Raw genomic sequence first — 16,615 nt, forward strand, 5'->3', positions numbered from 1 at the left:
TTCTTGGGCTATCTACTCTCAAGTGTCTGGATTTGAAGTCAAACAATCAGTGTATTGATGACGTTAAAGCACAGATTGTCAGCTTTTTATTTGTTTGTTGTTTTCACCATTTCGAAACGACAACACTTTTGTATGCATAGACCCGCTATTTGGACAATTGGCTTATCAGGTGCTTCTGTCAGGTGCGTTCTGTCACATCATTTGAGCAGGCGTGAGAGAGATGTCAATGTCTGGTGTTGATTCTAGACTTTGCATTTGCCTTCAAGTAATGCTATTTAGCTGACGCTTTTATCCAGAGCGACTTACATTTCAGTGAGTGCATACATTTTCAGTATGGTCCCGGTGGGAATCAAAACCACAACCTAAGCGTTGTCTATGAACATGAGGACCAAAGAGATGTCAATGAAAATCACGGAAGCCGTTATGATGCTGACAAATCTGAATCTGAATCAATCAGAGGCAAAGCCCAAAGCTTAGGCTTACCAAAATACCATAATACAACAGCTTGGAAAACTTCTATTTTGAAGAAAGCATTGGTGAGCTCAGAAATGAAAACAGTTCAACTACATATAGGCTAAAATATGCCCTGTCAATACGTTACCGTGGTTACAATGGGACAGACGTTTTCAGTCTCTAAACCAATCATGGCTTTACAACAAAACAAAGAAATCCATAAATAATTGTCAGGTGTCTTTCCAGTGTATTTCTTACTTACAGTGGGGTTATTTTGTAAGTTTGCCCACTTACAAAGAAATGAACGGTCTATCATGTTAATGGTAGGTTCATTTTAACAGTGAAAGACTGAATATCAACCCCCCAAAAACAATCGAAAAACACATTAAGTTATGAATTGATTTGTATTTGATCGAGGGAATTAAGTATGTTATCCCCTATCAAAACATACTTACTTAGAACTTGGAGGACTTAGAACTTAGAACTTCTGGATTGTTTTGTTGATATTTAGTCTCTCACTGTTAAAATAAACCTACCATTACAATTATAGACCGTTCATTTCTTTGTAAGTAGGCAAACTTACAAAATCAGCAGGGGATCAAATACTTATTTCCCCCACTGTTAGGTACAATTAGAAAAGCAGTTTAGAGTGTGCAGTATTTATTAAGTGTGGCAATTAGAATGAAAACTAGCATATATTGGTCAGCTAATCAGATCATTCAGACAGTCACATTTCATATGAAAAGTAACGGGAGATCATTATTCTTCTGTGTTTACCAGAAATTGCATATAAATGACTCTGAAAACAGCCAGTTACTATGGAAACGGTTTAAATTTAGTACAGTATGGATAGTTTGTAAATCACCCCAAAGCAATTACCTTATTATACAATATACATGTTCATGTTCAACTCAACAGTCATTTAAAATACCACAGTTAAAGGCACATATATTGTAAATTCTTAATTGTATGCCATTCCGTCTAATGATTTGAATATCAGAATGAACATCACCTCATGAATATATATATATATATATATATATATATATATATATATATATAGCACTATCCAATGCACTGTCTGTCCTGTGTTGTCCTGTTTTTGCATTTGTATTTGTATTTGTTTTTGTTCATGTATACATGTGAAAAAAGCAAAAATGCACCTACTGTAATGCCAAAACAAATTCCTATATGTGTCAAGTATAATGGCAATAAACGTAATCTGAATCTGAATCTGAATCTGAATCTGAATGAATCTAACTCAAATCAAATTTAATCAGATGATTATTTGTCATAATACACAGAATACAGCTATACACGATGCAGTGAAATGCTTAGGATAAGCTAGCTCTTCAACAGTGCAACAGTGCAACAAGTAGTAATAATAATAATAATAACAATAATAATAATAGCATAAGTATTTATCAGCAGTATTTAGCATTAACTGATGTAAATGTGATGACACTGGCCAAAGAGTCGGTTTACTCTTAATGTCTAACTCACAAGTGCTAAAAGATGGACAACCTCCTTCCAGAGGATTGACACATTCATCACCTATCAGAATTCAGGGAAACGGCCGCATGAGGGAGGTGATTGGACAATAAATCTTCAAGATTGTTGCAGTGCGTTGAGCGAAAGTATTGGAGACAATTCCCTCAGCGACACTTGGTGTGGAACATTTAGATGTTGCTCTCAAGGGAGGTATACCGGTCGCTTTCAGCACGTCTCTTATTTTCTCAATTGTATTTGGAGAGAGTAGCATAATAACTGTACGTACAGAAGCTCTGTGGCTTCAGTCATTCGGTTATCGTCTATTGTACAGTATCTACCGTAGACATGATATCATCATGTGAAGAGGATATGTCTTGACTGTATGACAGTGTGTCATTTACATATGACTACATCCTGGTCTGTTCTAATTATGTTGTTATGTCAGAGACACACAAAAGTCTGCATGGAGAAAATTGTAGGCTATTAATTTGAATTTAAAAAAGGTAAGATGATTGCAGCTAACAATAGTGGTTGGTTGGTTCAGAGCAAGGTTGAAAGCTAGGCTGGAAACTAGGAAAACTAGCATGCATAATGTATGACATTGTTTAGTTTAGTTTTTGGCTACAGGGCCGTGTTCAACTCCAAATGATATAGAGTAGGGCTGATGGAGAATTGCTGTGTACAACACTTGTTAAACTAATATTAGCAATAGCCCCCACGTTATCATCAAGAAAAGACAAAACAATATGTCTTTAAATGTTCTCCTGTCCTGTGAATATGACCTCATTAGATTTGTCCTTTTTACTTGTTCTCCCAGATAGTAGAAATACCGCAGACATATTAGAGATTGGGTGTTATCCAGATTCCAGACAGGTAGCCAACCTAATTTTACCACATTGCAGTGACTCATGAGCTAATGGCCGTGTTCAAAGGAGGAAACTAGAGTAGGTGGTATAAAATAATCATCTCTGAAGTGGATGCAGGGGCGTGATTCACAATAAAAAATGGCTAAATACAGTATTTCAGAAAGCTCCAGCCACATCAAAGACTTATTTAGTATTTTAAAGAATGGCTCATGCTTTAGAAGATCTAAAATAATAATAACAACAACTGCAATAACAACAACTTCTAATAAATAATAATAATAACTTTTTATATAGCGCCTTTCATAAAACCCAAGGATGCCCAATTCTAAAGGAAATGGTCAGACAGACAAAACAGAAACAGTGACTAGGGGCCAAAGGCCTTGGTGGCCTTGGTAGCCAAAGGCGTCAGTGTTAGTCAATGGACAAGCATTTACTGTACTGTATGTCATATGAATTCAGTGGTTGTCATGACCATGGTCAACTTTCAGAAGTAGGCTGGTCGTGTTGCACGTTGTAATTGTTGTGGTGAGAGTAGACTGTAAGAGTACCAGTAGCAGCACTAGTTCAATAAGGTCAACGACTCCTTCAAATAAGATGTCTTGCATAAGATTATAACGTTAACATTGACTAAACGCCCTCTGGGCTCGTTGTCACTTGTCAATGATACGTTAGTATGGAAACGGATGGACAAAGTCGTTGTTTGAATTAAATAAAATGATTTTAATACTGGTGAGGGCCAAAAAAAAGATTAAACATAACTACCACAACAAACACAAAAGAACATCACCCATCCTTAAGGAAAGGGTGATAATAATAAAGAAAGCACTAAAGAGAATAACAAAGAACAGGGCTATGCAGACAGGTAAGAAGCCCGGAGTGGAGTGGTCTCTGGTCTTTTATACTTCAGCCACCAGGTGCAATCAGCACCTGAGAAACAAGACACAGCTGTTAACCATCAAGTCATCCCAGAGACCCACACCACACAAGACAGGCATGGAGACAGACAGAGATTTATCGTTCACTTTTATTTTTATGGATGATTCACACACACACTGTAACATACAAACGTCCCTAAGTGTTTTGGCTATAATTAGTTACACAAATGTTTCATTGCCTTTTTCGCTAGATACTATCTTGCCACCTCATTCCCCCGATACTGTGTCATGCTGTGTATTTTGGTGAGGGAGGATACTCTCTTCCTCTTACTCCTGGAGAGCAGTTCAGCGCAGAGTGCGCACTCCCCAGTGCCTGGTTGGCCTGACTTCTCAGCTCAGGTCTCGTACGGCACAGTGTCTGGGTGACTCAACATCGCCGTGGTTACGTACTCATGAAGTGTGAGCTTGTTCTAACCTTTCCCCTTCAGCATGATTGGTTGTGGGTTGTTGTGAGTCACTCGAATTTGCAGAATATCACGAGGCACTTTTCCCATTTCATTATAAATGTGTTTATATATGAGATATACAGTAACCACTGGGATAGGCCAAGTAGTCATAAGAAAAGCCTTTTTCAGGGTCAATATACAAATAACAGTGTATAATTGGAACAATTCCGAGAGAGGAATGTTTAGAGCATGGGACATATTTGTCTCATCAATCATCGCAACTCGTAAACCCAACTGAAAGCCCCTTCCACTCTGAAATATGGTTTCAGTCATGGGCCCCAGAGAAAGCGCCCATTCTTCTAAACACACAGAAAATCAGGAAATGCATATGTTTATCGCTTAAGCATTGGACTTCAGTGTCTTGGCGCTCTGCCACAATGCTGGTGGATAAAGCCACTACTCAAATCCATATGTTTCATTCATCCATAGAGCCTTTGGTATGAGGCACCAAACAATAACCCTATACGACTGTCTGTATGTACGCTGTTCTTAAAAGGAGAATGTCCATTTTGTGTTATTTTTTTGCTACTTCTTTGTTGACTCGCTGTTGCTCCAGGATGAATGGGGCTTATCGCTCAAATACTGTACAACACAGTAGAGAGGGAATTGTGAGCAGGAAAAAAAACAACACGGCTATAAAAGCCACTAATCTGTCACAATGTCTGAGAGGGATTATTTTTGTCAGAAAAGTCAGCACAGGCTGCTCACATTTGGAGAAGTGCTCCGTTTCTTATGTAATCAAACAGAATGGTCGATCGATCACGACCCTTTCGGCGGTACACAATTCCCCATCACTTTTTTACACCATAGCTAAAAAACAACTGCATTCGTTTAGGTCACAACGCCTAGTTTGGCATGTGAACGTCATCAGGTTATTCATAATTGAGAAGTCACTTTTGTACTTGCTGCTTAGTTCCACACAGATAATCCTGTAGAAGTTTAAAAAAGAAGGATCAAGTTTGTCGCCCAGACTGCTTCTCAAAGACGTTCGACGTCGCTTGTTGTATGTTAATGTTTTCATGCTCATCATATAACGTAAATGATTGAACATGGCTTAGCTGTTTCTCTGACAGTATTGATGGCTGTTATGCTTTCCCATGCAGATTACCCATTTGTGTAAGATGGAGGCTTGTCTTGTGTGCACCATGGGGTTTTGAGCGGTTTAAAATAAGAATCCCCTTCAGCGATGCACATTAAATCCCCCCCTTCCCACACTCCTTTCTTGTATTTATGCTGTTTACATTCCTTCCCCATCTATCTGCTTCTGCCTTTTAATCTCCATTGAGCCTCTGTTGTGCTGGTTGGTGGACGGGAAAAAAAAAGACAAATGGATAAAAAAAAAACTGCCAGCCACTATGGATGATGAAGCCTGGGGATTTGGGTGATGAATGTTGGGTGTATGCAGTGGTGCAATAATAGATATTTTTATCAAGAGGGCGTGTGCATGTGTGCGTGTGTGTGTGTGTGTGTGTTACATACTTAAAGCCCCCCCCCCTCCAGAGGTGTGGAAATGGTGGTGTACCTGGCAATCTGAACACTTAAGGAAAATCGGAACGAATTAATCTACGACCCCCCTGTCTGTGGTCAACGGACGCCCTGTCCATGGATAGAGCCGCTCTAACAGTGTTGATGTAGACAGAGCAGCTGTTGAACAGTTCTGCGCAACAAACACGTGATAACAATAATATATCAAACTGTGCGCTTGTATCTGCCCGACTGAGGCATCGAAAGCGGCATCAATTTAAATGTAATTTTTCCTACTGTTCACCTTATTATTCATTCATAGCATGCATTTCATAACATGTAAATATGATTCCCATTTAAACCGAACAACATATTAGAGGGGATGTTTTGCCCAAACGTTTCGCCATCTCCATTTGTATTTATTATCCTAAATTATGTTTTTTTTGTGTTCAATCCAGGGAACTCTTCATATATAATACGTGGGAGGTAATATTTCAATTTATTTGACACAATGGTATCAATTTCAAAGCGTTTCTCGAGTTTCATCCTTTTGCTATCGGAGTTGCAGTGGCTCATTTATGTGCGTACGCATGGGTCAGAGTGTATGCGTGGAGGACCGCACATCCTACCGCTAAGTAAAAAAACAAAAACAAAAACGCAACATATTTAAATGAGGCCCCTGGTCAGATGACCCTGCAGGTTGAGACAAAACACGGTTTAACTTCCCTTTATAAAATGATAAACCAATTACCACAATCAATGACTGATAAAAAACCCTAAAATGTCTGCAAAATGAATGCTTAGGCATTATGGCTCTATAAATAACCAGATCAACATGTATTTTCTTGGATTGTATTTCTTACTGTACTTAGACTTAGAACATGGATTTTCATCAGAACATTTTCTATTTTGACTGGAGGGGCTCTTTTAATTTGGGTGCAAGAGAACCAGAGTATGTAGTGCATCCACACATCCATGCCTTTGAAAAAGTAGATTGGTGTGTCGTGCAGATGAAATCTGTTTAACCTTGAGAACACTTTAAGCAATATGCCTTCCAAGGCCAATTCACTTTCAAAGCAAACCCAAGGATTGGATTTTGGTCTAGGGAAAGATGCCTTCGTATCCTTATATCCTGTGTAACATATTTACTCCTCTTTTAAAGGAAAATGGTTCAAAATGGTGCCCACAAGGACACACATATGTAGAGCAGGCACAGTATTAGTGAATCTCAACCCTGCCCCGTGTTTTTCAAAACACCATGGCACTTACAGGCACAGGGATGTGGTTACAGGCGGAGTGTGAAGCCTTTCTTGTGTTGTTTTGTAGAGATGGGCCAATGCAATTTTAAGGATGTTTTGTGCCAGACTGGGAGGCTGAATGAAAAAAAAAAGATGGATGCGGTTTGCGTGCAGCTGGGAAAGATAATGAATGAAGTCTTCTGTGTGCTAGAGCACCATCACTAAAGCATAATGGGTCCCTACAGAGGGACAAGGATATTGACCTGTCTGTCACTCTATCTCTTTCTTTCTCTCTCTCTCTCTCTCTCTCTCTCTCTCTCTCTCTCTCTCTCTCTCTCTCTCTCTCTCTCTCTCTCTCTCTCTCTCTCACACACACACACACACACACACACACTCTCATCATTACAGACCCATCCAGAGTAGTTGGGACGACACTGCTCAGTCTCTAAAGAACACAGCACATCCTTTTCTCTTATTGTCACTGGAAGCACTGAGCACAAATACTTTGTCAGACTGCATGTCGTGTGTGAAGCTCTTCTTCAAGCTAGCACACTCACACAGAGGGACACACTATACTAGTTTGCTCGGGAAAAAGTAAATGAAAAAGGGCGAGTTCATCCTCAAACACATTGGAAACTGTGGAGAATTGAATTGAATTGAACTGTTACTGTAGGAGGAATGTCAGTGGGAATGAATTGGTTTCATTTTCATTTCATCCTGAAATAAATATTTAGAAAATCATTCAAAGTAATTCAATACTTGTCAATGGGCATTCTGGTGGGGTTTGTGGCATGAATTTCCAGCCAGTCCTGTTTTATTGTATCGTTGTACTCGTTTTATTTTTTTGCTCTGATTTCAGTCAATCGATTGGAGACTGAAAGAGGAGATTGTTGCAGACCAATTCCCTTTTAGTAGTTCCTCTCAACACTGACAAATCTGTGTAGTCGAGAGGGGCTGCACATGCAGTCCCCTGTCTGGAATAAGACCAAGTGTTTGTCTGTTACTAGGGGTTGGTGGAGAAGAGGGGCTGAACACCGTCATTGTCATCTGGTGGCAGTGGAGGGATCAGCGGCGATTATAGCGATTACGGTTTGTGCTTACACGGGGCTCTGTGCTTTGTGCCACATCCACCACCGTCAGCTGGCTGTCTGAGCGCTAATCTGCCAGTTATAACAAATAGCAGACGAGAGAGCAGGCGGTAGAGTGCTACGTCGGGGTTGGGTGGAGTGGAAGTGGAGTTAGTGGCCAAATAGAAAAAATGATGAGCAAAAAATACTTAGTGATAGATATTTTTTATCAAGAGTGCGTGTGTGAGTGTGTGTGTGTGGGCGTGTGTGTTGGATACACATACTTAAAGACGCCCTCCAGAGGGCTGCTTGCCTCTCCTATGTTATATAAGACAAAAGGCCTTACTGCTTTTGCTGTATTAGTCTAATCTAGGATCTACTAGGCCATCATGTCAAATTTACAGCATACTTATATCACCTACCGGTAATCCATAATAATCCCATTTCATAATTATTGATATGAGATGCTGAGATAAAGTATACTAATTTGTATACTTACCATCAAGGTTGTGTTTTCCTATAATGTTTGCATACAGTCACATGCGCGAAATCAACAGTTTCGAAAGACGATTGCTCCCCATATGATTCGGATGGAAAGACGGAAACATGTATTCTGTTTGACCTTGAAACGTGTGACGTCAACCACGAGTTCTGCCCGTTCTGCTCATCGTTTTCGGCCAACGGCTGTGGAGGACTCTATTAATAATAGGTTAGCCATGGTCGGTGCACTGTTGGACTGCTAATGGCATTAAATGCCTCCCGAAAGCTGAACGTACTGTAGGTTTGTCTCCAGTTGTGTGCTGGTCGGGAGCCAATCAGTTGGCCAAAAAAGAGCTCGCCAGCTTCCTCACTACCTCACTATCTGCTCCAACCCCACGACACCATCCGTGTCGTCACGTGAGACGATTATTCATTTGCATATGTGAATCAATCATGCCGTGCCAAATTCATTCCTTCACCCTACTAGATCAAATAAGGGCTCCATTTGATCCAAGTGCCTGATGAAAACTTGATTACTCCGTAAGTGGCAATTGTGTCCTCCTCCTGGTGCCATGCTGTGCGGCACTACTCGATCTCTCTATTGATTCCCTCCTACTTCCACCATTGATTTCCACTTCATATCTTTAATTCGTAATTATAATTATTTGGTATTCATCTGGAACATTCCGCTTGTCGTGTATGCATCGCATGCAATTTGCTACCATGCTCAAGGGATTTCCGATAGGGTTCAAGATGTGACGTAAAGGCTTGGATTAAGGGTGCGATCCACGTCATTGTGGTATTATGTTGTTTGATCCAGTTATTACAAACCGGGATTAAGGTTCAGAATATGACCCTCTGAACTTGTCATCTGTTAACATGTTTTAATCTAAAACAATGTGTATACCATGTAAGACCATTTGTATTGGCTTGGAAGCACTGCTCCTGGAATATTTAATGAGAGGTATAGCATCCAGTTATGATGATTACACAACAGATTCGATGATTTATGTTTCATTCGTTATTAATATTTCAGGGTTTTTGAATTATTGAACTTGAACTATAACAGAGATGCTTTAAATGTATTAAACTAAGGTGTGTGTGTGTGTGTGTGTGTGTGTGTGTGTGCGCGCGTGTGCGTGTGCGTGCGTGTGTATGTGCGTGTGCGTGTGTGTGTGTGTGTGTGTCCACATGTGTTTTCAACGAGCCACATCAAAACACACCAGTAATACTCGTCCCATTGTTGACCTTGCGTTCTCATTCCATCTGACACCAAATCAACAACTCTCCCATTCTTGCTCCACTATTCCAAATCCCCCCCACCCCCATTTCGTGATAGGAGAGTCACAGAGGTCTAGAGGAACCGTCTGCTGATAAGGAAGGCCTCTATGATTGTTTCCCCTGTTTCACAGGATTGACCCTTATTTATTTGAATGGCATTTACTGGCTCTGAATGAACTCTTCATACAGGAGAACGGCTCGATGGGTCTGACAGAGGTTCACGCCCCGTAATCCCAGTGAGTGAGTGGCGGGGGGGGTCATGAACCCATAAAGCCTGGATGGGCGATGAGCTTTGGACCATATCTCATTAAGACCAGTTTTAAATGAGATGGGCCTTTCACTCTTCCCTCACTGGAGCGATTGATTAGTCCACGGCCAATCAATGTTAATTAAGGTGTAGGGATCCCTTTAATTGTGCTGTATGAATCATTGTGTCACAAACCGCCTTGACCTTCTCTGACTTACAGTGAAATGGCAATCGGTGAGAATTTAATTCATTTTGCGGGGGATTTAAAAGATTACAGCTGCATGTAAGATATGTTGTAAAATAAACATGTTTGTTTGGTTTGTTCTGATAAAAGACTCACATCACCCTCACATCCTGCTCATCACCTCTTCCAGCTCCTCCCCTCACGGAGGCGCTACAAGTCGTTCTCCACAAAGACCAAACGCTTCACCAACAGCTTTTTCCCCATAGCCATCAGGACTCTGAACGCCTCCCTCTAGCCCCCTCCTCACTGTCATAACCAACATGTGTACGATTGGCTGTTGTTGTCTATTGTGCACTTCTTTGTTTGTCATTTGTGTGAGGCAGAGATCAATAAGCTGTACCGAAAACAAATTCCACCGGCTGTGGTCGTGTGGCTAATAAACTATCTATCTATTTATCTAAGAAAATGTGTAGGTTTGTGTATGTATGCATAGCTTGTCAGGAGGGGACCAAGCTGTGGTACATTTTGCACGAGGCATACAGTATGACCTCAAGCTGTGACCTTGACCTTAAGGTTTGTTTGTTCTGCTAGAATTCTGATGGGTGTAGTAGATGATAAATACATAGCAATCACAAGACTTATTTGAACATTAAAGAATTGGATGCATGTGGATCAAGTCTTGATTGATGACTGCCAAAAGTAGAGCGACAGACGGAGAGCCTGCCAGCGAAATAATTGTGTTTTTAATGAAAGCAGAGGTGAGACCTCTTTCACGTCGAGGCTGATTTTGCACTCGACTGACTGTGTCCTTATCCCCATCCGTCACGGCGGAATATCAGTCACCGCACGCGGTCCAAATTCATATAACAGAGAAATTGTTTTAGCCTCCTAAAGTCCAACCGCTTCCTCGTCAAACGGATGATTTTTTAACCATCGACGGCGTCGCAATCAATGTCCACTGAACCCACAAATGCAATGACTTCCTAATCTGAGCAGCCGAAATGGAATTCCTGCTACTTCATTAAGCATTATCTTACATTTTTGCTCATTTAGTAATGACCAAGTATTAGTTTAACCCTGCTGCACCGGGCTATGTCGTCAGGATTTCCGACTGTCATTAAATCAGACTTTTTGGGTTCTTTTTCCAGGTGCAATAACCGGACTCAGTGTGCTGTTGTTGCTGGACCCGACGTCTTTCCCGACCCGTGCCCTGGAACGTATAAGTACCTGGAGGTCCAATATGAGTGTGTGCCCTACAGTACGTATATTTCTTCATTCTCTCACACTCGTCGTATTAGTAGTTCATGATAATACAGCATTTTAATGCTCTTATTCATGCTTTTATTCCAATGGTATTTCCACTCCTTATTTCAATATGTTCTCTATGATGTTCATACTGTTCTGTATATTAATGTTGGCAATGTGATTCATTTGACCGTCAGTGTTTGAGGAGCTGTGTCCGCCTGTACGGTTTCTGCCTCTGATTTCGTTGACTATTTGTTGTATTTCTCTACTAAACCACCTCTTCACTTCTCATTATCGTGTTTGAGTAACGTTGTATCAACAATAAGCCACATTGTCTCACAGGTAATACGTGTATGCTATTCGATTTTGGCCTGAGGGGCTCAATATTGATTCTAATGAGAATTTTCTATATGAGTCTTGTCTGACTCAATATTGTTTGAAAGTTAGATTAAGATTTGATAACGTGTTAGACTATAATTTTCAATAGGTTTGCTATCATCCCGAGGTCAGAGGTAAATCAATACACACACACACACACACACACACACACACACACACACACAAAAGACAACATTTCATAATTAGACAATACTTGTCTGAGTGTTCTACTTACCTGTAGCTCATTATATTCACAACACTGTCAGAACTCTGATTAATAGTGTCTGTCAAGTGAGCATTACAGCACCAAAGGCTCTTTGGCTTAAACTCAAAGTGCAGTGCAGTTGTTTTTGCTGCGTTCAGTACAATTCAACCACTCAGTTGTATTTATTTGGAGCTTATTCACAAAGTCATTTGTCTCCAAAAAAATTCCATAACCAAAGAGCCAGGCCTGAACCCTCGGAATAGCAAGGCTCCAGGAATAGTGGCATGACAAAACACCCTCGAGGTATCCATAGCTGGACGGGAAATTGAACATTTGGGCTGGGAATGGAATACCCAGCATGGGCACAGGGTAAACAGAGGAACAGGAAGCCAAGATAAAGTCACAGGAAGTGCCACGGTCATTAAAAAGTGACCTCCCGCATTGTGTTGTGGTGACCTCCAAAGAGAAAGTCTATAAATCATAAGAGTTGTGGTACCACAGGAGTACGCTTAAGGGCATTCGTTCTATGACTTTAAATGAACTGAATGTTTGGGTCAATATTACTGTGTGTTCTATTTGTCAATGATATTAGCTTCAAATCACCTTTTTCCAACCCATGGGGGGTGAATAATATCCTGCTGTTTTTTAAGCTTCTTTCTGTAACCTCAAATGACACAAATGGCACATATCATACGATCGTATTTCATTTTGAGGGTGCTTTTAGCTACTTTCACTATATCACTAATCAAAGAGGCAATTATGTCATCAGGAAAAGGTTTCAGAAAACTAACAGCAGTGTGGTTCCGATCTTCTCAAGATTCCTCACCAGACATGGCTGTTTCATTTTCAATGTGTATTTAGGCTTCAAGCCATGTATACTAGACATCAAATGGAACGATCGAACGCTTCAACCAATAGACTGCACCATTAATCTCATATTCTTGATAACCTCCACATCTGGACAACATTATGTAGAATATCAAACCAGTATTTTATCAATCATAGGTCCTAGAAAGTAAATGTTATATGTTATATTGTCATTGAACGATGCAATAGCCGGATTTGAAGAGACCTGTAATCACCATTGCTTTGAATGGTCAGTAGATATGTGACAACAAATACCTTTCTGCCCCGGTGGCTTTTATGAAGTAAACGAAGCGATCAGCAACATTTGAGTGATTTCGTTTGTGTTTTACTAGGTGAATGATTAACAGGGTCTCCTGCTTGGAAATGGAGTGGGTTTGAGGTGAGGTAATGACTAGATGGGAGGATAAGGAGGGAGACTTCTAAACTAGACCCCTTTCCAACCTGTCTCAGACAGAGGGAGTGGTTTGAGTGACTAACAAGGGAACCGGCCACCCATGGCTTGAATTTTCCTACAGCAATAAAATCTCTCTCTCTCTCTCTCTCTCTCTCTCTCTCTCTCTCTCTCTCTCTCTCTCTCTCTCTCTCTCTCTCTCTCTCTCTCTCTCTCTCTCTCTCTCTCTCTCTCTCTCTCTCTCTCTCTCTCTCTCTCTCTCTCTCTCTCTCTCTCTCTCTCTCTCTCTCTCTCTCTCTCTCTCTCTCTCTCTCTCTCTCTCTCTCTCTCTCTCTCTCTCTCTCTCTCTCTCTCTCTCTCTCTCTCTCTCTCTCTCTCTCTCTCTCTCTCTCTCTCTCTCTCTCTCTCTCTCTATCCAACTGACAGGTTCTCTCTTTCTCGTGTTTATCAATATTCCAGTCTTGAAACCTCTAGTCTGTCAGGATAAGTAACAGCTCTCCTCTCCATCTCGCCATCAGCCCAGAGAATAGCTCAGTCAGACCCACCCGTAATGACAGGAAGAAGATACTAAACCAGCTGTGATATGATTATTGACTTTATTCATTTGATTCACTCCGTGAATTTGTTAGGGAAATATCTACGTATCTAAATAGAAAGTAGATAAAAGGTAGCCTGGTTCAGACAACAAAGTCTGTCGGTCCGAAAAGTGACCTCAAGACAGACAACAGGGAACATTTTTATACACAGGTAACAAACCCGCCCTCAGGTGAGGTCCGAACCAATCACATTGAGGGGAGGTCACAGATGAGGAAGAGGGAGGAAGGTGATGTGGGTGAATTTATGGAAATTAAAATGGTGTTGTTTTTTTTACATTTTAATTCTAGTGGGCACACCTTGTGTTCGCTTGTGCTCCTGCGTGATGCTACATGGGTTGTAGTCAACCTGTAAGTTTGACTGGAGCCTGAATACTCATCTGAAATCGAGGAGCCTCTTTTTCCTTTAGATAAAAAAAATGTGCTCTTGAATATCGAATGTCAGGAAGTCATTTTAGCAATTAACAAATGTGATACGGTACTTATTTGATATACAAATTGGAAGTGTACTGAACCCAATCATTTCGGGGTTGAATGCAAGTCTGTTCGATTTACATTTTTACATTTTAACCATTAGCAGACGCTTTTATCCAAAGCGACTTACAATGACAGATTACAGGGACAGTCTGAACTGGAGTAACTCAGGGCTAAGTGCCTTACTCAAGGACACACTAGTGGTGGTGTTCCCAGGTGGGATTTGAACTCATTACCTTCTGATCACCATTGCCCCCAAAGTACAATAAGTCACTGTTTAAAATGTGCTTGTTGTCATTGCAGAAATGGGCTAAATCAATGCCGCAGCTGTGACAGATAGTAGTTGTGAAGACAGAGCTGTTGAAAGCCACCACAAGGTGGAGGAAAGAACTGTGAAGGATGTTTATACAATCCATCTTTCTGTGGTAGACAGTGCTGACAGTGCCTGTAACAAAATGATCATTACAATTAAAATGAGAGAGAGAAAATGGTTTGTGATTGCAGAGTTTTGCTTAACCAGCTTGCTATAAAGATTACCTCTTGCACATATTACAGAATATCTCCTTTGGCCAAATAGAGTTCATTGGATAGCAGATCAGCTCAATGACATAAAGATGAGTGGAAATTATTTAAATAGCAAGTTAACAGGGACCAACTCGTGTCTTTCAAATATCCTTATCCACTCATATGCACAGCAACAGGAAGCGAGGGACATGTTACAAGATTACAGTTTTTCTCAGTCGCTTACACACTAACATCAGACCGTGAGACACAATGACCAAAACCTGAAAGTGGTGTATCTTATCTCGCACCAATTCTTCACAAATACAAACACATTTCCTGCTTTTCACTCATTTTGCAGCTCTAAACCACACAATTAACAAAACACTAAACACCATTCTCTACATTCGGCACAATCTTCCTTGATAAAATATTGTGTGTTCACATGGAAAACACTACCATTCAGAATGCTAAACTCAACCCACCAATCACACAATCACACTCGTCATATGGGCAAACATCTATTGCTTTTGAATTAGCAATCATAGACTTAGCAATAAAAAGGCCAAAGATGAGCTCATTGTGTTGGAGAACAATGGATGCCAACTTTGCAGAGAAAGGTCGAGCGAGGTGTGAGTGTCAAAGGAAGAGCAAGAGGACAACCAACACTACCACCTAGGAGAGCAATTGCCTCTGATGAGATGTGGGCCGCTTTGGTTGACCACGTTGATGAAGTGGATTTCAACCTCACGAAAAGGACGGCAACAGGGAAGGAACGTCATTGGCCAGCGTGACATTGTTGAGGTTCCTGGCCAGCGAGGGAGGAACATCACCATGTGCGCAGCTATAAATCACCAAGTCGTCCTCCATCACCATCCAACCCTTGGCCCCTACAATAGTGCTCATCTCATCACTTTCCTAGACACACGACACAATATCCTCACCCCAGCCGAGCAGATGGATATATGCCCAGAGCATTCCAGGTACGTGGTCATCTGGGACAACGTACGTTTCCGCCCGCCAGCTCTGGTCAGCAACTGGTTCATCGACCCTCCCTGTTTTTCTGTTCTTAATCTGCCACCACATTCTCCATTTCTCAACCCTATTGAGGAGTTTTTTTCAGCTTAGTGTTGGAAGGTATATGAACACACACCCCATGAGCGCATACCCCTTCTACAAGCAATGGAGGACGCATGGGGATAGAGCTGTTGAAGTATATCAGGGCTGGAGGCGTCATGCCAGGCGATACTTTCCTCTGTGCTTGGCCAGGGAGAACATTGCCTGTGATGTCGACGAGGTCCTGTGGCCAGACAGAAACGAAAGGCAGGATGCAGCCTAATTTGCTTTTCCTTTACAGTATATGTGTGGTGGCCTGGGAAAACCCGTCGGATGTCGCTGCCGTTCGTTTGTGGCAAAGAGCAAAAATAGATGGAAATGTCCTATTTTAGCGATTTTGATATTATGTGGTATTCTAGTACTTTGAACTCCATACTACATTATGGTGAATAAACATTTTAAGAAAACAAAAGAGAAAGTACTTATACTTTACCGACGAGGCGAGCAGACTAAAGGCCGGTTTAGGCTTCTGCGTCGAATTTACGTGCGTAGCCTACGGCGTCGACTTTACGCAGAAGCCTAAACCGGCCTTTACACCGCATCACAAGCAGACAAACGAGACCGGCCGATCTGCATAGGCTCCTCCCCCGACCCGGAGGAGAAAGGAGTCGGGGGCAGCATGGGGGCAGCATTTCTCACCTTTCACTTTTTTTGACATGATACATTAAAAATACTCATAACTTTTTAAAATAA

At 41.2% G+C, this 16,615-nt stretch overlaps 1 protein-coding gene across 1 annotated transcript in view; it reads left to right on the forward strand.

The window, feature by feature from the left end:
• LOC308172279 (adhesion G protein-coupled receptor L3) overlaps nucleotides 1–16,615 on the forward strand; it is a gene marked incomplete at its 3' end in the record, with an annotated part of 155,338 nt that overhangs the window by 18,614 nt on the left and 120,109 nt on the right. The window contains exon 2 of the mRNA XM_080547182.1: nucleotides 11,301–11,410. Coding sequence (XP_080403308.1) covers nucleotides 11,301–11,410 — 110 coding nt within the window. The remainder of the gene's footprint in view (nucleotides 1–11,300; nucleotides 11,411–16,615) is intronic.

This window comes from Nansenia antarctica, assembly GCF_963989245.1.
Source record: "Nansenia antarctica genome assembly, chromosome: 17".
Lineage (NCBI taxonomy): Eukaryota > Metazoa > Chordata > Actinopteri > Argentiniformes > Microstomatidae > Nansenia > Nansenia antarctica.